At 37.6% G+C, this 24,791-nt stretch overlaps 1 protein-coding gene across 1 annotated transcript in view; it reads right to left on the bottom strand.

Annotated features, from left to right (window-relative positions):
• The window catches only part of ITFG1 (integrin alpha FG-GAP repeat containing 1), a 282,016-nt gene that overhangs the window by 255,266 nt on the left and 1,959 nt on the right, over window positions 1-24,791 (bottom strand). Inside the window, exons 2-3 of the mRNA XM_069082555.1 lie at window positions 23,150-23,222; window positions 3,559-3,704 (exon numbers count right to left, since the gene is read on the bottom strand). Coding sequence (XP_068938656.1) covers window positions 3,559-3,704; window positions 23,150-23,222 — 219 coding nt within the window. The remainder of the gene's footprint in view (window positions 1-3,558; window positions 3,705-23,149; window positions 23,223-24,791) is intronic.

The raw sequence follows: 24,791 nt of genomic DNA, 5'->3' as shown, positions 1-24,791 counted from the left end.
GCCAAAAGAAACTGTACTGGTTGGGTCTACTAAAAATATATGTTGGATAATCTCAACTGGGCCCTCATTGCAGCAAAGTAATCCTTTCACATTTCCTTAAACTAATTATTATTCCAATCACCACAGGGACTTTTCTAAACATTTTTAACTCTCCTCAAACTTCCTATGGCTTCCCATTCCCCCTCCCCTCTAGGCTGACAACTGTACCTAATATTGCACCAAAAAATTGAGACCACTTGTTGAAAGGTCCCTCTTTTCCTGTTATTCATTTCACATTACTTAGAAGCTTTAAATTGCTATTTCCTGTTTCACCTTGTCCTCTCCTTGTCAAGGAAAACCACTGCATATGTTCAAGTGATCATAGTTTACTCCATCTTCTCAATCACAGTACTCCTTCTATCATCTCCACTCCCTCAATAATCTTCAATTTCTTCCTTTCTCTACTGGCTTCTTTCTACTGCCTCCGAACTGTACTGATTACAAATATACTCATGTCTCCACTAAATCCTCAAAAAATGCTCATTTAATCCTTCTTTCTCTGTTATCCTTTGTCCCATAACTCTCCTGCCTTTTGTAATTAAACTCCTTGAGAAAGTCATCTATAATAAGTGCCAACACTTCCTCTCCTCTTATAGTCTTCTTAAACCCCTACAGTTTTGCTTCTAACCTCATAATTCAACCCAAACTACTCTCTCCAAAAAAGATCCAATGATCTAGTAACTGCCAAATTCAATGGCTTTTTTCTCAATAGTCATCCTTTTCGACCTCTCTGTATCCCCTAACACTGCTGATTACCCTCTTCTTGATACTCTCTTCTTTCTAGGGTTTTCAGATACTCACTCCCTCCTGGTTCTCCTCTTACTTCTCTGACCACTCCTTCTCAATATTCCTTTGCTGTATTTTCATCCAAGTCAGGCCTGTTCACTAATGTTACATGTTCCCCAAGGTTCTGTCTTGGCTCCTTTTCTCTTCTCCTTAGTTATTTCACTTGGTGATCTCATTAACTTCCACTGATTCAATGATCATTTTTCTATGCAGATGACTCACCGATTAGCTTATCCAGCCCTAACCTTTCTCTTGACTTAGTCTCATATTTCCAAATGAATACTAAACTTTTCTAACTAGATGTCTCATGGACAACTTAAGTTCAACTTATTCAGAACTGAGCTAATTTATCTTCCCTCTTTATCTTTTATCTTCCCAAGACTTTCCCTTGGGAAGATATTACTATATTACTATCAAGGGTATTACTTTCAAGGGTACCACTATCCTCCCAGTTATAAAGGCTTACAACCTAAGTATTATCCTCAACTCCTCATTCTCTCTCATCTGATAGTCAATCTGTTGCCAAATCCTGGCAATTCTACCTTCGTAACAACTCTCTTATCTACCCCTTTCTCTTCACTTACACTGCCACCATTCTGGTAAAGGATCTCATCACCTTACACATGGTATTTGCAATAACTCACTGGTTGGTCTCCCTGTCACAAGTCTCTCCCTACTCCATTCATCTGTCAAACTGATTTTCTTAAAGTACAAGTCTGACCATATCATCCCCCTTACTCAATAAACTCTAGTGGCTCCCTGTTAACCTCCATGATCAAATAAAAAATGCTGTTGTCATTCAAAATCTTTCATAACCGCCCTCTTATCTTTCTAGTCTCATACCTTAATCCCTGCATTTTCTGTAATCAAGTGGCCCTGGTGCCCTTGTGGTTCCTCACACAAGACAATCTATCTTTTGATTCCATTTTCATTAGATATACTGCATGTCTGGAATTCTTCTCCCTCTACCTCCTGACCTCTCTCACTTTCCAAGTTCCAGCTAAAATACCACCTTCTATATCTGACAGATAATTTTTTCAGTGGTTCACAAATTTTTTATATTTATGATGTGACTTCTTATATCTTGGTTATATGTCTATTTGATACTTTGTATAAGGTATTGGTTTGAATTTGATTTCATCCATATTGCTGTCCAATTTTTCCAGCAGTTTTTAATCAAATAAGGAGTCCTTATTCCAGTAGCTGAGGTCCTTATGTTTAATTGAACACTAGGTTGGCTGACTCATTGATCTTTCATTTTGTTTCCTGGATTATTAACCATCTCTCATCCCCAACTATAGGTTTTTCTCTCCTACTCTGTCCTGAGCTTTTCTCTTTTTTATGTCCTCTTTTCTAGCAATCCTTTTTCCTAGTGATCCCAACTCTTATCAATTCAATTATTATCTCTATATAGATAATGCCAAAATCAATATATTTAGCCCTAATGTCCCTTCTGAACTCTAGTACTATATGACCGCTTGCAAGATATCTACACTTGGATATCTCATAGATATCTCAATCTCAAAATGTATAAAACCCCACCCAAAACTCATAATCTTTCTCCCCAAATCCACACCATCCTCCAAATTTCCCTATTTCTACTAAAGACATTCTTATAGCAACCAAGGTTCACAACCTCAGAGTTATCCTTGATTTTTTTATACTCCCTAGTTCCTAATTTCTAATTATTTGCCAAGTTTTATAAATTATACTTCTGCACCTCCTCTCTTTGGCTACCCTTGATTTCAGGGGCATCCTCATCTTTTGCCCAGACCACTATAATAGACTCCTAAGTGGTATCCCTTCTTCTAGTCTCTCCTTTCCTCATTCCATCTTTCATACATCTGCTAAAATAGTTTTCCTAAAGGACTGGTCTGACTTTTTCAAGTCTTTTCACAAGTTAGCTTTGGTCTGTCTTTCTAGACCTATTTTACTTCTTATATTTCATCTTCCAACTATTTTTGCAAAAAATCAGCTCTCTGTGTCCTATTTTCTATGCTTTTGCAAAAGCTGTTTCTCAAGCTTAGAATTTCTAGCTTCATTTAAGTTCAGTTTACAAGCTACCTTATTGAACATATTTTTATGACCCCCTTGATTCTCTAGTTATTAGTGCTCTTTCTTTCCTTAAATTGTTTAGACGTTGAATCTCACAGGAGAATATGAATTCTTTTTTTTTTTTTAAAGCAATTGGGGTTAAGTAACTTGCTCAAGGTTACACGGCCAGGTGTTTCTGGAGAATATGAATTCTTTAAGGGTAGGAATACCTTTTCATTTTTGCCTGATTATTTTCAGAACTCAGCTTACTGCCTTATCCATAAAAGGGATTTAATAAATGTTTTTGAGTCAGATTGATTTAACTTAAGAAAATTGTATATAATACAAAACTTTTTTTAAATACAATTTTTTTTCATTTGATTGTATTCTACCCTCATAGTCACTAATCTCTTTTTCCCTCTGGAGGGCTAATTATATAAAAAAAAGAGAATTCTGTAGGTATAATTGTGTGTCACTTTAGCCAGAAAAATAACATGAAAATTGAATGAAGGAAAAAAAAGCAGTAATTGCTATTTAAATCTTACACACACAAATAACTACAACTACAGAACTATACATCTATGAACCAAGATTAGAATCAAACTTCTGTTATATTCAAGTTAAAAGTAGCAAAAACATTGCTTACTTCAATATCCACCGACAAATTAAGGAGTTAATAAGTGATATAAATATACTTACTTAATGTTTGATTTTGTCCCCAGAAGATAACAACTAATAACTCTGTGTTGGCATGATTTTTGGGAAGATATGTTAAGAGGACATCCATTTGTGAATCTCCATCATAGTCACCAGGAACTACACTTGTTATCAATGAACTTTGATTCCTAAAAAGGAGTTTAAAATTTCTTTGTCAAGACATATTATGGAAGGAAGCATCTACATTTACTTTGTTTTGGAGTATTGTCCAGGCAAAATGTAAATATTCATACAACTGATCATCTTTTTATATATACTACAAAGAATAATTACATAGTTTTATTTTATAGGTAGTAAGAAGGCCTATATGCATTAGCAATAGTCACAGGAATTAAAATAAACCTGGAACCTAAGCTCGTTTATGTTTCAGCATCAGTTATCAAAACTAAAATGCACTTACATGATGCCTTATTCAAAGACACAAGAAGACAATCTAGTTTTGCCTAGTTTAATTAAATTTTATTCTATCAGGTTAAAATAACAATTACTAAGTTTTTGTTATCACAAGGTATGTCCTTAGTGCCATGAGTAACAGAAAAAAAAATGAGCAATAGTCCCTGCCTTAAAAGAAAAAAAAATGTTTTTCTGGTGTGAGAGGGAGGAGTTGAAGAGGAAGGGGAGAGGCATGAAGGAATCAGGGAAGACTTTACTATGGCAGCATTTGGCCAAAGATGGAATGGTAGAATTTTGACAGAAGAAGGTAGAATGAAAAGTATTCTTGCCAGAGTGAACCTAAATGAGACATCAAAGGTCTGGATGTGAGAATGTGCAAGTCAGATAAAAGAACATGGAAAGGTTCAGATTGACTAGAGTGCGTGATTTGAGAGGGACAGAAGTATGTTACAAGGTCAATTGCGACTGGCTCTTAAATGTTAAACTTGGGAAAACAAATTTTATTCCACAGATAAGGAGTCACTCAAGGTTTCTAAGTAGTGGAGTGAGGCAATCACAGCTGCACTTTGGGAAAATCAATTAAAAGGGAAAAAAGACAATAAAAGACTCCCTTCTTCAGGTAAAAAGAGGTGGGCGGCTAGGTGGTGCAGTGAATAGAGCATTGGCCCTGGAGTCAGAAGGACCTGAGTTCAAATCTAGCCTCAGACACTTAACACAAAAACTAGCCATGTGACCTTGGGCAAATCACAACACCAATTGCCTTCCAAAAAGCAAAAAAGCAAAAAAAAAAAAAAAAAAAAAAAAAAAGGATGTGGGAGAGATGAAAGGGGAAGAATGTTGCATATAATACCTAGATGCATTATATTTTTTCCCTCTCAGGTGTTATTTATTTGTTACACCAAAGGATTCAATGTTTGATGGGAGATAGGTTGGGAAATGACTATAATGTAAAAATTTAAAAAGCATCAACATAAACACTAAAAACCATTAAAATGAAAATTAGCTTAGTTTTCTTTGTTTTTTTTTAACAGTGTAGTGTGTAGGGTATACTGGAAGTGCAATTCACTAGAGACAGAAAGATCACAATATTCCAGATGAGAGGAAATGAGAACTTAAACTAGGAGAGTAAAAGAGGAAATATAAATGAAGGGATAGAGATGAGATAAAAACAATAGTGAAGAAGAAATCATGTGTGAAAGAATACCAAAAAGGAAGGGGTAGGACGATACTCAGGTTTCAAACCTAAGTACAGGGGAAAATGTTGATGCCACTAATTGAGATAGAAGAGATAGGAAGAAGGAAATCATGGGGGTTTTTGGGTACTGGTGGCGTGGAGGGAGGAATAACAAGGAATTTGGGTTTGGACAACATTACAGAAAAATAACAGCATATGCATATAGAAACATCAGCAAGCACTTGGGAAGGTGGGACTTAATTTCAGGAGAGGAAGTTGGCAGTAGAGATACAGATCAGAGTTTTTCACAAAGTCATCTATTGAGACCATGGCAGCAGATGAAGATGCCAAGGAAAAACCAGTATTTATAAAATTTTGAGTAAAGAGAGAAAAGAAAAGTAGGGTAAGGATAAAATCTTAGAAAATAGTCACGTTTAGGCACTAACAAATGGAGACCTAGCAAAGGAGATAGAGAATGAACTGCCAGAGAGGTGGGAGGGCAGGAAAACAAACAGGAGTATGCAGTGTTTCAGAAGCTGAGCATTTCAAGGAGTGATGATTATAGTTAAAAATGAATGAAACTTACTGAGAAAAAGTACTAACATAAAGCCATCGAAATTTAACAAGTAGGAAGTCAATAATAATCTTTCACTAAAGTACAGTCTTGAAAAAGCCAAATAGCACAGTGTTCACGAATAAGTACAAAAAGAAAGAAGAGGCAATGAATATGGACCAAACTTTTAATAATGATGATGATGATGATAACGTATTTGATTAATTATAGCATTTTAGTATTTACAAAGTGTTTTCCTCACAACAATCCTGTAAATTGAATCAGGTAGTACAAGTATTAAAGTTTCTTTGTTTTTTTTTAACAGAAAGGAAGTGGAGACACAGAGATGTTAAATGATTTGCCTAGTTATATACCCGGTTAAGTGGCAGAGGTTGGATTCATGCTCAGTGGTATTCTAGTAAATGTTTAACAAACAGTTCTCAAAAAAAAAAAAGTATGCATAGCATACTTTTCAGTTTAATTTGCATTATTAACATTTTCTACATCACTTTCTTAAGTCTACACAATCAACAAAACAATAAATCAAAGCTTGATTTTTTGCATTTGCCAATTTCTGATGTGTAAATGTTCAAATTTAATATTTAGCTTTTGAGAGCTAGTATGAGCTGTTTCCAGTACATCATGCTTAAAGGAAGAAATGGCATGCCAGCTTGATGGAGTAGCAGGATCAAAGGGAAGGCTTGTAGGCTACGGAAGAGACTTGGGTAGGCCTGTAAGTGAAAGTAAAGGAGCTATTGTAAAGAAGAGACTGAATGAGAGAATAAGATTAGAGGTAAAGGTGGAGAAGTCATTCTTGTAAAAGCTGAGGGACATTTTCTCCTGATAAAAAAGGGAAGGAGAAAATGAATAAAAATACTCCCTTTTCACTTTAAAGTTTGTATTTAACACCTCATTGTTTCTCAAATAGGAGGTAGTCATCAACAGAGAAAATAGGGATATGGTGGGTTGAGGGCATGGTGAAGACAATGTGAAGATTTCCAAGATATTATGTGGGTCATTATCTTTTTTAAAATGGCAACTGAGATTTTTAAAACATTTCCATTTTGGGGGGTAAAAGCAAGGAAAAACCAGTATTTATAAAAGTTAAATTGATTTCATTAAGATATATGTGTGTGTATACATTTATATATTGCTATATATCTATATGTAGATATGAAATATATATATATATATATATATATATTTGAAATAGGATTCTCAAAGAATTTTGGCAATGCAGTCCCTTAATTTTCCCTTATAACACATCTACTTTTACACACTGGACTGGAATAAATGCCTACATATATAATACAGTGTGTTAGACTGTATCTCTCCCTCACATAAAACAAGTAGAACATGAAGACAGAAAAAAATCAGAATGGTTGATGAATATAACACTTGATACCAAAGGAACTCTTCCAGTCCATGTTTATCCTTATCTAGTTCAGTTTATGATTAGTCTAATCAGAGGTGTGGTGCCTAGGGTCCACTTACCCTAGATCAGTACATCTGTAACAAGGCTCCTGGTCCCTTTGTCTAACTCATTATATAACTTTGTAGACCCTATTCTAATAGGGTTATGTAAATCACTCTGCATTTCTCAATAAGGCTGATTTCTGGAGTTATAGTAATACAAAAATGAATGAAGCATTTATTAAGCACTTACTATGTAAAAAGCACTGTGCTAAATGCTGAGGACACAAACAGAAAAGTAAGACAACACCAGTGAGCTCCTTCCCAGAACACTGACTTGTCATGGTGGAGGGCTTGCATAGCTCAATAAAACTATGAGCTATAAGGGGCGGCCAGGTAGCACAGTGAGTTAAGAGCACCGGCCCCAGAGTCGGGATGACCTGTGCGATTGAATCTGGGCTCAGACACTTAGCACCCACCCAGAAACACCTGGCCCTGTAACCTTGAGCAAGTTACTTAACCCCAATTGTTAGGGGCGGCCAGGTGGCTCAGCGAGTAAGAGCACTGGCCCCAGAGTTGGGATGACCTGGGATCGAATCCGGTCTCAGATACTTAGCACCACACCAGAAATAACAGGCCACGTAACCTTGAGCAAGTTACTTAACCCCAATTACTTAAAAAAAAAAAAAAACTATGAGCTATGCTGTGCAGGTTACCCAAGATGGACAGGTCATAGTGGAGTATTTTAACAAAAGGTGATCACTGGAGAAGGAAATGGCAAACCATTCCAGTATCTTTGCCAAGAAAACCTCATGGATAGTTATAAGATGATAAAAGAGATGATATTGGAAGATGAGCCCCTCAGGTTGGAAGGTGTCTGATATGCTACTGGGGAAGAGTGGAGGACAACTAAAAATAGCTTTAGTACTAATGAAATGGCTGGGCCAAAGCTGGAAGGAAACTCAGTTGAGGATACATCTGGGGACAAAAGGAAAGTACAATGCTGTAAAGATCAATATTGCATAGGAACATGGAATGTAAGATCTATGAATCAAGGTAAGATGGCTATGGTCAAACAGGAGATGGAAAGATTAAACATTGATATTTTGGGTGTCAGTAAATTTTAATGGATGGGAATAGGAGAATTTAATTTTCAGATGATCGCTACAAAGAAACAGTACTGAGGTATAATCTCAAAAATGACAGAATGGTATCTGTTCAAATCCAAGGCAAATCATTCAACATCACAGTAATATGAGTATATGCTCCAATCACTGATGCTGAAGAGACCAAAGTTGATCAGTTCTACGAAGATGTACAATATCTTCTAGAAATAACACCCCCCTCCCCGCAAAAGATGTCACATTCATCATAGGGGACTGAAGTCCTAAAGTGGGAAATCAAAAGATAATTTAAATAACAGGCAAGTTTGGCCTTGGAGTACAAAATGAAGCAGGGCACAGACTAATAGAATTTTTATCAAAAAAACTCACTAGTGATAGCAAATACTCTTTTTTCAACAATCCAAAATATGACTCTATACATGGACATCAGCAAATGATCAGTAGAGAAATCAGATTGATTCTTTACTTGCAGATAAGTAAACCTCTATACAGTCAGTTAAAACAAGACCTGGAGTGAGTGTGGCTCAGATTACGTGCTTCTTATTGCAGAATTCATACTTAAATTGAAGAAAGTCAGAAAAACCCTCAGACCATATAGGTATGCCCTAAATAATGTCCCTTATGAATATGAAGTAGAAGTGATAAAAAGACTTAAGGGATTAGATCTGGTAGATAGAGGGAAGAACTATGGACAGAGGTTTGCAATATTGTATGAGAAACAGCAGCAACAACAACAAAAAAATACTGCAAAGGAAAAGAACAAGAAAACAAAATGATAGATAAGGTTTTCTTAAATGAGCAAAGAAAAAAAGAAAACAATAGAATGGGAAAGATAAGAGATCTTTTCAAGAAAAATAGAGATATCAAGGAAAGGCTTCATGAAAAAACAGGCATGATAAAAGCCAAGAATTGTAGGAACTTAACCTAAGAAGAAAAGATTAAGAGGTGGCAAGAATACACAGCACTATAAAAGAAAGATCTTGACATCACTGATAACCCTAAGAGTATGGTTACAGATCCTGAGTCAGACATCTTGGAGAATGAAGCCAAGTAGGCTTCAGGAAGCTTATGGTAACAATAAGGTTAGTGAAGGTGATGGAATTCTAGATGAGCTATTTAAAACACTGAAAGATGATGCTATTAAAACTGCTGCACTCAATATGCCAGGAAACTTAGAAAACTCAACAGTGGCCACTGGATTATTAAAAAAAAAAATCTATTTATGTCCCAATCCTAAAGAAGGGCAATGCCAAAGAATGTTTAAATAACTGAACAACTGTGCTCATTTCACATGCCAGCAAATTATGCTTAAGATTCTGCAAGTTAGGTTTCAGCAATATGTGAACCAAGAACTACCAGAAGAACAGGATGGTTTTTTAAGAGGCAGAGGAATTAGAGACCAAACTGCCAATATTCACTGGATTATGGAGAAAGCAAGGGAATTCTAGAAAACAAAAAAATAAAACATTTACTTCAGCTTGACTGACTACACTAGATGCTTTGACTGTGTGGATCACAAGAAAATGTGGCAAGTCCTGAAAGAGATGGGAGTACCAGATCTCTCTTGTCTCCTGAAGAACTTGTATATGAGCCAAGGAGCAACAGTTAGAATCAAACATGCAACAACTGAGGGGTTAAAGATTGGAAAAGGAATATGACAAGGCTCTTTACTGTCATCTTAATTAACTTATATGCAGACAACATCATGCAAAATGCCAGGATAGATGAATCAAGAGACAGAATTAAGGATGCTGGGAGAAACAGCAACAATCTCAGATATACAGATGATATCACTCTTCTAGCAGAAAGTAAAAAGGAACTAAGAAACTTTTTGATGAGGGAGAAAGAGAAGAGAAAAAAAGCTGGCTTGAAGCTCAACATAAAAACACTAAGATCTTGGCAAATGGTCCCATCACTTCCTGGAATATAGAGGAAGAAGAAATGGAAGCAGTGTCAGACTTTATATTCCTGGACTCAAAGATTATGGCAGATGGCAACTGTGGTCATGAAATTAAAAGACACTTGCTTATTGGAAGGAAAGTTATAGCAAAACTGGACAGCATACTAAAAAGTAGAGACATCACTTTGCAGACAAAGGCCTATATAGTCAAAGCTATGGTTTTTCCAGTAACAATGGATGGCAGTGAGAGTTTGACTATAAGGAAAGTGCTGCAGAATCAATGCTTTCAAACTGTAGTACTGGAAAAGACTTTTGAGAGTCCCTTGGACAGCAAGGAGATAAAACCAGTCAATGCTTAAAGAAATTCATTCAGTCTAATTCACTAGAAGTTTTAATACTGAAGCTTAAATACTTTGGCCAAATAATGAGATGAAACGACTCAAGGGAAAAGACCTGATGTTGGGAAAATTAAAGGAAAAGGGGATGACAGAAGAATTGATGAATAGAGTGTCATGGAAACAATGAACATGAACTTAGACAGACTTTGAGAAAGAGTGGGGAACAGAAGGGCCTGGCATGCTACAGTCTATGGGGTCACAGTCAGACACAACTAAACACCACCACCAGTGAGCTCTTGTAATGCCATACACATGCAGCTTTCCAGAGGACTGCTATTGTGAACAGCTTTTAAGGTTCTGATTACACAGTATAGTGAATACTCTATTCCATAACAAATCAAAGCAAAACATCCACAGGAAATTAAGATACAGCATTCACAATATTACAACTTATCACAGAAAATCACAATATAGTATTCACAACAGTTTATCATTAAAATGGCCATATAGTTTTCACCAAAGTGGTCACAATATTTAGAACAAAGAACAATCATCTCAAAGTACAATACTCAAAGTTTTCCACTCATGGGGCAACTAAGTTACTCAATCAGTCACTTACCAATTAAGTACAATAGTCAAAGTCTTCCACTCATTGGGCACACTTGATTAACTCAATCAGTCACTTATTCAGCAATCAATTACTAAGTATCATACACAAACCCTCCACACCTAGGTCACTAGTAAACTACAATTTCATCATTGCTCAGTACCCAGGGAGAGGTCTTTTCATTTTAACTTGGGGCAGGTTCTCAGATTCCCTGCATCCCCTTCCATGGTCCCAGATTCTACCTGTATTCATTATACTGTCATCTGGGTTCAATAACAGATAGCTCCCAGTTCCTTGTCCAGCTTTCTGGGTAGGTCCTGCTCCACACTGACATGGTCTGGTGCATGTCAGATCCTTCACAATTTCTGCTCCAGGCAATTCAAGGCTCAACCAAGCCACAAACAAAGTCCCAGCATCCCAGTCAGGCTTCCTCAGTCACCTGGGTTCCTGGCTCCTGGGATCCTGTTCAGAAGAAGCTCCACCACCACAAGTTCTTAGGAAATTCTGGCTCAGTTCTCCATTCTCTCTTCTGTAGCTGCTCTGCTACCAGATGCTGGTCCCAAGAAATTCTGACTGTGCCTCTCTGGGGCTTTTCTTATATACACAGCATTAGCTACTTCCTGTTTCAGCCAACCCCTTCTATATCAGCAACAGAAGACAGGAGTTCATACCTTCTGTTTCCCCAACAGAGGCTTGATACTAAGTGCTAAGTACCTGTTACCTTTGCCAATACAAAGGGAATTACATTACCATTACAGCTCTCCTGGAGATAACATTCTAATGTGGAAGAGAACACACAGGGAAAAATTTCAGCTGCAAGTCAGATGGAAAAGGAATCAGTCATTAGGGTTCAGCAGCAAAGCAGATGTTGACTCCTCTTTAATGTAATTTCCAATGAGAAAATCCTATCAATTTCTGATGTTGAACCATTTGATGGTGCCAGTGACTTTGGGGGCAATATTTTTTTTTTCTTTTCTGTATCTTCAGTTACTGTGGCTATAGCACCTGCAGGACTGGTTACCAGGCTGTATCTCACCAGGGCCTGATTCCTAGGATGGTAAGTGAGATGGTAAGTGAGTACACTGGGCTAGAAGCATTGGTGTTACTAAGGTTCTTGGATTCAAAGCCCTAAGTTATTTTAATGGTAACAGAATTTAAAGATCCCCTTGTATTGGCTTGGTTTTTGGGTTGTGTTAAAACCCAGAGCTTGTGATTCCCACTTGTGGGATAGACTTGTTGATGTGAAGAGAGGGGCTGAACTGGGAGGAGCTGATGCCATGGATAGAGAGGCCTAAATAGAGAGAGGCCAGAAGAACTTTTGGGAGCAGCATCTTGGAGGCAGAGAGAGAGAACTGACAGGGGCAAGAGAGGAGAGAGAGAGGAGAGAGAGAGAGACAGAGAGAGAGACAGACAGACAGAGAGAGAGAGAGACAGAGAGACAGAGAGACAGAGAGAGACAGAGACAGAGAGAGACAGAGAGAGAGAGAGACAAAGAGACAGAGAGAGAGACAGAGAGAGAGAGAGAGGCAGAGAGAGAGACAGAGAGAACTGCCAGTCGAAGACACCGGGATTGCTGAGGGCCAGTTGGAGCTTCTTAGGACTTTTGAGAACTGCCACCCAGAGCTGCCAAGAACTGAGGAGGCATGACTATGGTGCTGGTATTTTTTCTGTTTTGATGTTACTTTGCCAGATTCGTCTGCTGGTAAAGGACAGTGCTGTTGTTGCAGAGGTTCTGGAACCTTAATGTTGGTTCAGAAGCCCTGAAGGAGGATTTTCTTATTGTATGTTTACAGAAGTCCTGGAGAAGGGTCTTGCTGATCTTTTCAGGGGTCCTGAGACTGTTCTGAAGGCAGAGAGTGAATTGATGAGAACTGGCAATATATATTGTGGCTTTGTTAAGCTTTGTCTCTCCAGGAATAGAGATTGCTGAGAACTTACCTCAGGTCAAGATGAAGAAAAGACCTCTCCTTGAGTACTGAATGCTGTGATATTATGGTAACCTTGTTGTAGCTTAGGGGTAGATGGCTGTTGGGCTCTCTAGTTCCCCTATAAGAAGGTGCTTGGTGGTAACTGATGATAATTGTAATTCAGCCGTGATCCAGGGATGGAGTACTTTGATTTTTGTGCTGTGTGACTGACCAAATGAATGTACTTTGTTTATGATTGGAAACTAATCTCCAGTTGAATAGAGAGAAGACTTTGTGATTGACTATATGAATGTACTGCCTAGGGGTGGAGTACTTGGACCTTAGTACTTTGTGATTTAATTAAGGACTTACTAAATTATTGAGTTACACATGGTGAATGCTGTATTTTGATTTTCTGTGAATGTCTTGCCTTGATCTGTCACTGAATAAATGGAGTTTGCTATGCTTGTAATCCAAACCTGGAAGTTGTTTGTGCTTGGCGTTACAGTTATTCACATCAGGGTAGGGAAACTGGGGAGCCAATTATGAAGTTTTCGGTGTGAGCATTTGTACCTTGGAAATTGGCAATGCTACAAATCAGGACTTGATTTATGGCTTTGTTAATTGTCTAGATTCCTTCTAGGAAGTAATGGAGAAAATGTTAATAATGCAGATTAATGGCATGGCCAGGTGGCTCATCGTGTAAGAGCACCGGCTCCAGTGTTGGGATGACCTGGATCGAATCCGGGCTCAGATACTTAGCACCACACCCAGAAATAACTGGTCGTGTAACCTTGAGCAAGTTACTTAACCCCGATTGCTTAAAAAAAAAAAATAATGCAGATTAAACTTCAACTGAGGGGAGATGGTGATCAAGGTAGAGGTAGTGTTTTGATCAGCCTAGTACATGCTGTCTCCTATCTCCCTCAGTGCCCTGCTGTGTTAGGTAGGCTGGCTGTTTGTCCTATAAGTGGCAACCGATTGGCAGTTGATGGGGATGGTGGGTTCCTTCTTCATAGGAGCCACTTCCCTGTATGATGGCTGCAAGGATTGGGCTAGGAGTAGTACTAGCCTTGGGGTATGGCTCTAGTCCCAGATTCTTGTGTTTGTTTGTGTCAATTGTTAGTGAAGGTGATGAGGAAGGTGGTTTTCTTCTTCACAATGGTTTCTTCCCTCAATGATGGTTTTGGGGGCTGGGCTGGAAGTCTGGTAGTTTGAGGGACACAAGTATTCCCAAGGCTCTTAGTTTTAGGGTCCACAGTTCAATTGTCTCTTTTAGGCAGCAAGTGGAGAACAGTGGTCAAGGTGGTGGTGATGATTTAATTTGCCTGGCACATAATGCTTCCTGTCTCTCCCTCTTGCTGCTTCACCAATATGGTATGCCTGTTTATATGGCTTCATTTTCTCCCTCTCCCCCACCCCCAACTTTAAAAAAGTTTTAGTCAATTGTAATGGTAATGTAATTTTTTTTTTAATTTGAAGATCCCTTTGTGTTGGCAAAAGTAGCAGGTACTTAGCACTTAAGTAACTGATCAAGCCTCTTTTGGGGGAAACAGAAGGTATGAACTCCTGTCTCCTGTTGCTGATGTAATAGGAAGGGGTTGGCTGAAACAGGAAGCTAATGCTGTGCATATAAGAAAAGCCCCAGAAAAGCACAGTCAGAATTTTTTTGAGACCAGGATCTGATGGCAGAGCAGCTACAGATGAGAGAATGGAGAACTGAGCCAGAATTTCCTAAGAACTTGTGGTGATGGAGCTTCTTCTGAACAGGATCCCAGGAGCCAGGAGCCCAGGTGACTGAGGAAGCATGACTGGGATGCTGAGACTTTGTGGCTTGGTTGAGCCTTGAATTGCCTGGAGCAGAAATGGTGAAGGATCTGACATGGACCAGACCCTATGAACTTGAGTGTGGAGCAGGACCTGCTCAGAGAGCTGGTCAAGGTACTGTGAGCAATCTGTCAGTGAACCTAGGTGACAGTCTGGTGAATATAGGTAGAATCTGGAACCATGGAAGGGGATGCAGGGAATCTGAGAACAGGCCCCAAGTCAAGGTGAAAAGACCTCTCCTTGGGTACTGAGTAATTATGGAATTATAGTTTATTAGTGACCTAAGGAGTAGAGGATTTTGTGTATGATGCTTAGGAATTGATTGATGAACAAGTCACTGATTGAGTTAATCAAGACTTTGCCCCAAGAGTAGAAGACTTTGCTGTATAAGTGACTGATTGAGTTCAGTTGCCCCATGAGTGGAAGACTTTGAATATTGTACTTTGAGACTACTGATAAGTGATTTCTTATGGAATAGAGTGATCACTATACTGTGTAATCAGAACCTTAAAAGCTGTTCACAGTAGCATTCTTCTGGAAAGCTGCTTGTGCATGGCATTACATCAATTAACAAACTTTTAATCAAATGACTAAGTGCTCTTTTTAATTACTCCTTAATTTCCCCCCCCTTTCTCCTTCCCCACCCAGAAAATTCCCTTTAAGCCAATAAATACCTAATTTGTTCAGATTTTCAATTTATAAAGCCAACCAACTTGTTTCTCCCACCAATTCAGTTTATACCACTAATTTTGGCATTTCCCCATAAAATCTTATTATATTTTTTCCACTCTCTTTATGGAAGTATGACTTATTCCCCTATGTAGATTGGAGACAATATATCTTCCATTCCTTTTGCATAATGTCCAGTGCTTCTCTACATGTACCCTATATCCCATCCCCTTCCACCTTCTACATCAGATTGTTCCTATGATTATCTGCTGTCTCTAATCTTCAATCTCTCCTTATGTAAGGCTTCTTTCTTGCTATCTTCCTTCATCTTGAAAATAACAACCACAAAAACCCTCATTATACCCTGACATCCTCTCAAGCTATAGTACTTAATCTCTCCTTCCTTTCAGAGCCAAACTCCTAGAAAAAGTTATTTATACCCTTTGCCTCCACCTCTCCTCTCACTCACATTTGCAATCCAGTTTCCTACATCATCATTCAACTTAAACCTATCTCAAAAGTTATTGATGACCTCTTACTTGCCAAATCTGATGGCCCTTTCTCATTCTTTTTCACCATTGTACAGAATTCAATACTATTAAAGACTCTATTCATGGTTCCTCTCTCAAAAAAAAATTTTTTTTTAAAACATTTTTTTCCTCTCTTGATTTTTCTACCTGTCTGAGAACTTCTTGGTATTATTCACTAGCTTGTCTTTCATTACCTGCCCTCTAACTGTAATTATAACCCAAGTCTCTGTTCTGAGCCTACTCTTCTCCCTTGGTGAGCTATATCTCTATGTAGCAATTCCTAGATCCACATATCCAGCCCTAGTCTCTCTCCTGAGCACTTTGTATGCAACTCCAATTGCTTACTGGACATTTCAAACTGTATCTGTCTTGTAGGCACCTCAAGCAACATATCCAAAACAGAACTAAGTGTATTTCCTCTTCCTTCTTCCTAGCCTCTGAACTGCTCTGTTTTAAGGGCATCAACATCCTTCTAATCATCTAAGTTTGTAACCTTGGCATTTATCTTGACTCCCTTCTTCTCCTCACTCCACATATCTAATCAGTTGTCAAATTTTATCATTTCCACCTTCCCCATATCTTCTGCACCCATACCCATCTCTCTACTCACATGATTACTATCCTAGTCTATATTTTCACCATTTCTTGCTTGGATTAATGAACTGTTTTTTGTAAAATTTTCATTAATTAATTTGTTTTTCGTTTTCAACATTCACTTCCACAAGATTTTGAGTTCCACATTTTCTCCTCATTTCTCCTCTCCTCCCACCCCAAGACAACATGCATTCTGATTACCCTCCCCTCAATCTGCCCTCCCTTCTATTATACAAACCCTACCCCTTCTCTTCTTATCCCTTTCCCTTCTATTTTCCTTTAGGGCAAGATAGATTTCTATAACTCATTGTCTGTATATCTTATTTTCCAGTTGCATGTAAAAACAATTTTTAATACTCATTTTTAAAACTAGGGGTCCCATATTCTCTCCCTTCCCTCCCTTCCCACCCACCCTCATTAAGAAGGCAAACAACTGGATGTAGGTTATACATGTGTAGTCATACAAAACACTTCCATAATAGTCATGTTGTGAAAGACTAACTATATTTCCCTCCATCCCATCCTCCTCTCCATTTATTCCATTCTCTCTTTTGACCCTGTCCCTCCTCAAAAGTGTTTGCTTCTGATTAACCCTGCCCTAATTTGCCCTCCCTTCTATCACTCTGCCCCTTCTCTTATCACCTTCCCCACTACTTTCCTATACCATAAGATAGATTTCCATACCCAATTAAGTGTGTATGTTATTCCCTCCTTAAGCTAAATCTGATGTGAGTCAGGTTCACTCATTCTCTCTCACTTCTTCCCCTCCACTGTAAAAGCTTTTCCTTGCCTCTTTTATGTGAAATAATTTACTCCATTCTACCTCTCCATTTTTTCTTCTCCCAGTACATTCCTCTCTCTCACCCCTTAATTTTATTTTTTTTGGTTATCATTCCTTCATATTCAACTCATCCTGTGCCATCTGCTTATCTATCTATCTTTCCTTCAACTACCCTAATACTGAGAAAGGTCTCATGATTTACAAATATCATCTTTTCATGTAGGAATGCAAACAGTTCAACTTTAATAAATCCATATGATTTCTCTTTCCTGTTTATCTTTTCATGCTTCTCTTGAATCTTGTATTTGAAAGTCAAATTTTCTATTCAGCTCTGGTCTTTTCATCAAGAATGCTTGAAATTCCTCTATTTCATTGAATTTCCATTTTTTCACTCTTATTATATTCAGTTTTGCTAGGTAGGTGATTTTTGGTTTTAATCCTAGTTCCTTTGACCTCTGGAATATCATATTCCAAGCCCTCTGATCCCTTAATGTAGAAGTTGCTAAATCGTGTGTTATCTTGATTGTGTTTCCACAATACTTGAATTGTTTCTTTCTGGCTGCTTGCAATATTTTCTCCTTGACCTGGGAACTTTGGAATTTGGCTACAATATTCTTAAGAGTTTTCCTTTTGGGATCTCTTTTGGGAGGTGACTGATGGTGAACTGCTTCTTAACAGTTAGTTTCCTGCTTCAAATCTTTCCCCTTTCCAATCCATCCTCCACATAGTCGCCAATATGATTTTCCTTAAGTGAAAGTCATCTCTACTCAATAAATGCCAATGGCTCTCTTTTGTCTCTAGGATCAAATATAAGTTCTTCTGACTAATTTTTAGAGCCCTTCACAAATAATAATCAACTTGTCTTTCCAATCTTACACAGTACTTCCCTTCCCACAATCTGTTGTCCATCCAGCCTGGCCTTCTTGCTCTCCCTTTTCTCCAGTTCTGCACTTTAAAATCTCTTTACATCATTCTCCATTCTTTCCTTATTTGCTCCAGTCTCTGAAGAAATGGTGGCTCTACTATTTACTAAAACCAATCCCTCTACTTGTGCGCAACCTAGATCCCATCTCCTCTGGGAATATGGCCCTCAAATCTGTCATTTACTAGCTCCTTCCCCACCATATACATATATAACTAGGTCTCCCTTATCTTTATCAATCTTCATTTAACTCTGCCGCCTCCTTATGCTAGTTTCCCTTTCACAATCAAATTCCTAGAAAGTCCTCTCTACTTCTCATTGCCTCCACTCATCCATACCTCTTACTCTTCAGCTTGCAATCTGGACAATGACCAAATCATTCAAGTCAAATAATAAACCAGTGTTTGCTCAATCAACGCATCTGATGGTCTTTTCCCAATTCTTATCCTTCTTAATCTCTCTACAGCTTTTCATTTTGTTGACCACCTAGTTCACCCTGCCTCAATGCTCTCTTTTGCTTCCTGTCTGACCACTTCTTTGCAGTCATTTTTGATGGATAACTTCCTTTTTTTCTCTTTTAAATTTTTTTTAGTATACAAACTTTATTTATGTTTTTCAACATTCACTTTTATAATATTCTGAGTTCCAAATATTTTTCTCTCTCCCTCCTTTCCCACCCCCCTCCCCAAGAGGGTAAGTAATCTGATATAAGCTACACATGCACAGTCATATTAAACATATTTCCACATTAGTCATGTTGTGAAAGAAGAATGAGAACATAAAGGAAAAATCATGAGGAAAGAAAAAACCCCCAAAAAATCAAAAAAGAGAAAATAGTATGCTTTGATATGTATTCAGACTCCATAGTTCTTTCTCTGGATGTGGATAGCATTTTCCATAAGTCTTTTGGAATTAATTGTATTGTTGAAAGAGCTAAATCTATCAAAATGGTCCTTGCACAATGTTGTTGTTACTGTGTACAATGTTCTCCTAGTTCTGCCTGCTTTACTCAGCATGAGTTCCTGTAAGTCTTTCCAGGTTTTTCTAAAATGGATAATTTTCAATGTCTTGCCTATAAGGGTAGCTATTTTTGAAGGCTGTCTAGGTTATCTTTTCTCCTTACACTATTCCTGATGATGTCATCAACTCCTGTGGGTTCTATTACTATCTCTAAACAAAGGACTCCCAAATTTGTATTGTTTTGCCCTAATCCTTCTCCTGAGCACTAGCTCCACATCACCAACTTCTAGTAGGATATCTCCAACTGGACATCTCCTGATAAACTCAATGTGCCCCAAACAGAATTCATTTTATCTTACACCCTAAAGGAATCCCTCCCTCAACCTTCCTATTATCTTTTAAAGGCAATATCATACTTACAATCAACCAGTTTGCAATCTAAGAGTGATGCTCAACTCCTACCTTTCTCTTATCACCATCCCCCAATCTAAACCAGTTCTTCATTTTTATTTCTTATTGATTTTTGTCACCATGATAACTTTTGTGGTTAAGCCCCTCCTCATCCTTTATCCCTCTCCTCCTCCCTACTCCTTCTTCCCCCCCCAGGACAAGTTCTATCATATACTTTCTTGCCTGTACTGTTGTATCAGCCTCCTAAATGGCCTTTCTGATTCCAGTCCCTCTTCTCTTCAGTATATCATCCAAACATTTGTCAAAATCATCTTTCCAAAGCAGAGATTTGATCATGTCACTCTCCTACTCAAGAATTTTTAGTGTTCTCCACTGATGCTATGAAAAAATAAAAACCCCTTCAGCTTGGTATTTAAAGTTCTTTACAATCTGGTTTTGTAAATCTTTCCAGACTTATTTCACATAACTCCCCTATATATACTGTACACTCCAGTCAAAGTGACATACTCACTGTTCCCTCTTCCAAACTGCAACTACTGCCTTTGGCCTAGAATGCACTACAACCTTCACCCCAGGCCTTTAGCACCTGGGTTCTTAACTTGGGGTCTATGAATTTTTTAAAAAAGAAATCTAGATAATTGTATTTTAATATTATTTCTTTTGTAATTCTATGTATTTCATTTTATGCATTTAAAAACATCATTCTGAGAAGGGGTTCATAGATGTTTTCTGATGGCTAAGGTGCCCACAACTCAAAAAAAAATGTTAAGAAAGCTATATTAGAATCCAAAGGTATTACCTATTACAGGAAGCCTTTCCTCATCTTTTTTGGGAGGGTAGGAATATTTCAAATGCATCTCTTTTACTGAATATTCATTTTTTAAAAAAGTGATGATAAGGCCTAGGATTCCTTTTGAGACCTTTTGTGATTTAGAATATATTATTCCATTCCTCTTTGTGGTTTGTTATAGGTGTTGTGTTATGTTATTTGAACTTCCTTTCCTTTGTATTTTAAAGTCTTTTTTCTACCTTATTGCAGAATTTGATTTTTTTTTTATTAATGGAGCTGAGAAATTGAATGATTATATATCTTGGGAGCTTGAAGCATATGTTTTTCTCGAAGTGATTTGTAGATTTTTTTCCTTCCGGAGCTCTTTTCTGCATTCAGAAGTTCCAGGCAAGTTTTAGGTATTGTTACTTTGTTTTTGGTATTATTTTTTCCATCATATGTTCAGGTTTTGGTTTTCTTTTTGACTTATCATTCTTTTCTGGAAAGTCTATATCCCAAGTTCTCTCTACACATCCTCTCTTCGAGATCAATGTTTATGGCTTATAAAGGGATGTGTTCTTTCACATCAGATGTGTCAAACTCACAAGCTCAAGCCTATAAAACTGCTAGAACCAGATTAAAATGAGAAATTAAAAAAATTAGGAAACACTTAACAAAAATAAATAAATAAATAATGCAACACAGGTGATGTTAATGTATGGTTTTTCTAAGTCAACATACAGCCTGGAATGGATCTATTTGAGTTTGCATGTTACCTGTTTTACATTATTGCTTTTTTTGCTTTTCTTCTTCAAGATTTTTTTTTTCTTTCAGTAAAGTTGCATTCCCAATTTATCTCTTTTGCTTTTGTGGAGAGACTTGTCACCATGGGTTTAAATTTTTCTATTCTGTTAATTATTTCTGCTTTGTGGGACATAAATTCTGCCATTTTTTCCTGTCTACATTCTTCTCTTAACGTTCTGATTTGGTTCTTGAACATTCAGGATCATCCTGATGAAGTTCTCTGCACTTTGGGGAATCCACATGGTTCTATATCCCATCAGGTGGTAGTATGGTTTCCTTTGTCTTGCAATATTTATTTAGATAAGTTTGCAATTTTTTAGTTGCATTTTTACTTATCTTCTGTTTTGATTTGAGTATGTATATTCCACGATGATTTCTCTGCTTGGGCTCTAGGGTTTTGTTTTTTGCTTTTTTGGAGGGGGGTAGGTAGGGCAATTGGGGTTAAATGACTTGCTCAAGGTCAAATGGCTAGTTTTGTTTTTGTTTTTTTTGTGTGTGTGTGTTAAGTATCTGAGGCCACATTTGAACTCAGGTCCTCCTAACTCCAGGGCCTGCACTTTATTCACTGTGCCACCTAGCCACCCCCTAAAGTTCTTCCCATTCCTTTTTTTTTTCCTTTTTTTTGTGGGGGGGAAGGCAGGGTAATTGGGGTTAAGTGATTTGCCCAAGGTCATATGGCTAGTAATTGTTAAGTGTCTGAGGCGCATTTGAATTCAGGTCCTCCTGACTCCAAGGCTGGTGCTCTATTCACTGTGCCACCTAGCTGTCCCCAACACTCTAGGTTTTAATTGAATGTTTTTCTTCCCGATATCTTTAGTAGTTTTAATATAGCACATTTACTCTTGGGGGCTGAATATCAAAACTATTTCAGTCTCCTCTTACACTTTTCATTGGCTCTACTCCAATAAACTTCTGTGAGGGACTGCTCTGGGCCCAGCTGGATGCCTCTAATCTTTCCTTTGGGTCTGGTATAACACCATATAATAGACCCCTACCCTAATCATCTGTGATCTTTAGTTTTGTGGTATAGGGCTGAGTGTCTGCTGCTTTTTGCAGGATTAGGGGAGGGTAGATTATATGATCCAGGCAGAGTTTTTGCTGTTTTAGGGTTCCCTAACCTAGAGGCTGTTCAAACTAGTGCAATGTCCTTCTGCTCCTATATCTCCCACTCCTCTGTATATGGCTAGACAGAGGTTGTTGAGGCTGAATGCTGGGGAAAACAAGGAATATGTGTGCTGGCAAAGACTTTATGAAGAGGAAAACTCCTGAGTGGGTACCAGAGCATAAGCAGGTGGTACAGTCTTGTGTACTCTACTGGAATGTGAAGGCTAGTAGAGGATGGGTGTTGAGTTAGTACTATGTTTATTCATCAGGCTGTTACTTTTGGGGGATTTTTGTTTTCCTGTCCTATGGAGATAGCTGTAATTGCTTTATATGTGGCTCAGAATTCTAATTTTGGGGTTGCTGGGTTTTGGGTTTTTTTTTTTTGAGAGTTAATAGGTACTGGAGAAAATGTCTAGTCTCTAATTTGCTGATAATATGACTGGCCAATTTATACAGGAAGTTCTTCCTAATTCTCTTAATTGTTAGTGTTTGTTTTCTTTTCAAATTATCTTGCATTAATTTACCCTTGTAAATGTTTTATCTTCCCAGTAGAATGTAAGCTCCACTGTTTTCCACTGTGTTTATATCCCTAGAACCTTGCTCATGACAAATGCTTTAAAAATGGAATGAATGTCCAAATTAGTATGATGCCTTTTCTTCAACATCAACTTTTAAACTCAGAATCCAAGTCAGACAAAAAAACACATCATACAGAACATAGTTCAACCAATTACTTCCCATTCATCAATTTACAAATAAATAATAATTTACAGGAAGAAAAATATATACTTACTTCATGGATAGTGTTACTTTGGGTTTAAAATAAGGTTCTTTCTGGTCTGCCAGGAAGATGATTAAATCATTTCCTAAAACAAGTAAGAGTTGTGTTAGAGAAACCTTGAACAAATGTATTTCTATAACAAATCATAGTAATAGTTGACTCTGACACTTTTTTTTTTTAACAATTGGGGTTAAGTAACTTGCTCAAGGTTACACGGCCAGGTGTTTCTGGGTGGGTAATAAGTGTCTGAGCCCAGATTCGATCCACATGTCATCCCGACACTGGAGCCGGTGCTCTTACTCGCTGTGCTACCTGGCCACCCCAGACTCTAACACTTTTACAAAAAAAAGATTTCAGGTACTATTCTTTGGAAATACAACTTCTGAATTCCCTCTCCTCTTCTGATCTATTCCATCTTAGGTACACATCCAAGGACATTTAAAACTGATGTGCCACTCTAATAAGACAGGGATTTTCGTAGAATATACTATTACTTGTTCAATTTCCAAAGCAAGGGACAAATGGACAGGAAGAACCCCTTAAGAAGATATAAACACAATATTAACAGGAGAAGATAGCTTCTATAAGGAACAAGAATAGCTCATTTTAATAGCAGAAATTCATTAAAACCCATTATCATGCTGCTGTATTATGGGTTCAAATATTTCCCTTAAAACATAGCAATAAAAATGGACTGTTAAAACATTACAAATCATGTTTTAATCCTGTCTTCTAGACCAGAGTTATAATTGGATTTGATTAGTAGTAAGGTTACCATTAAGTATTTGCTCATAAAAGACTTATCTAAACTACTTGAGGACAGGTACTATACCTATATCATATAACTTTTCTGTTTTTCCCTTACAGTAGTGAAATGTAGCTTTGAAGTAGGGAAGGCCTAAGCTCACCCTGCCTCTGATATGTACTAGCTATGTGGTCAGGGGAACGTCACAGCCCCTCTCAGTGTCAAATTTAATTTTCTCAGAATATGTTACATATAAGTTGTCATAGACTTTGGTAGAGGGAGTTACCTCACAGTAACGAAATCATACCTAGAACAAAAAGCTACTTAATAGTGTACAGGGTACAAAAAAAGAAACTCAGCTGACAGACTGATTTCTTAAAACTTTAATTGCTTTATATTCTTATGTTTATTGACTGACTATACCTTGTAAAGCAAAACTTAAAAAAAACTATATAATGTAACTGACAATTTCTCTACTTTTTACAAGAAGTAGAGTCAAAGGGAAAATGCCTGGAGTCTGAGAAAGTCTGGAGTCCTACTGAGGATCATGAAGAACCTTACTTTGGCTTGCTATTCTAAATGTCAGCCCTTGGCTGAAGTCAATTTCTCCCTTCTTTAATCTTGAATCACAACATTCCCTGTGTTGATAAATCGCCTATCTTCAAAATTTAGAAAAATTCTGATTAAACGAGTTGAAGATTTACATTTCCTAGGAATCACAAATTTGACCTGGTTATTAGGAGTAAGTAAAATTAGGATCCAGGGGAAGGTGAGAGTCAGGAACACAGAGAAGGAACACTAGATAAGTAAGGTTAGGGACATTCCATAGAATGTAGAACAAATCTTTGGGGATCTGAGTATGAAGAAAATATATGGCATTAAGCTGAGAGAATTTATGGTCAAAGAGAA

This window comes from Petaurus breviceps, unplaced genomic scaffold (assembly GCF_028583685.1).
Source record: "Petaurus breviceps papuanus isolate PSGF00001 unplaced genomic scaffold, PetGlider_PUasm1.0 171, whole genome shotgun sequence".
NCBI classification, from domain to species: domain Eukaryota; kingdom Metazoa; phylum Chordata; class Mammalia; order Diprotodontia; family Petauridae; genus Petaurus; species Petaurus breviceps.
The sequence above is the reverse complement of the archived record's forward strand: the minus strand, read 5'-3'. Positions and strand labels throughout refer to the sequence as shown.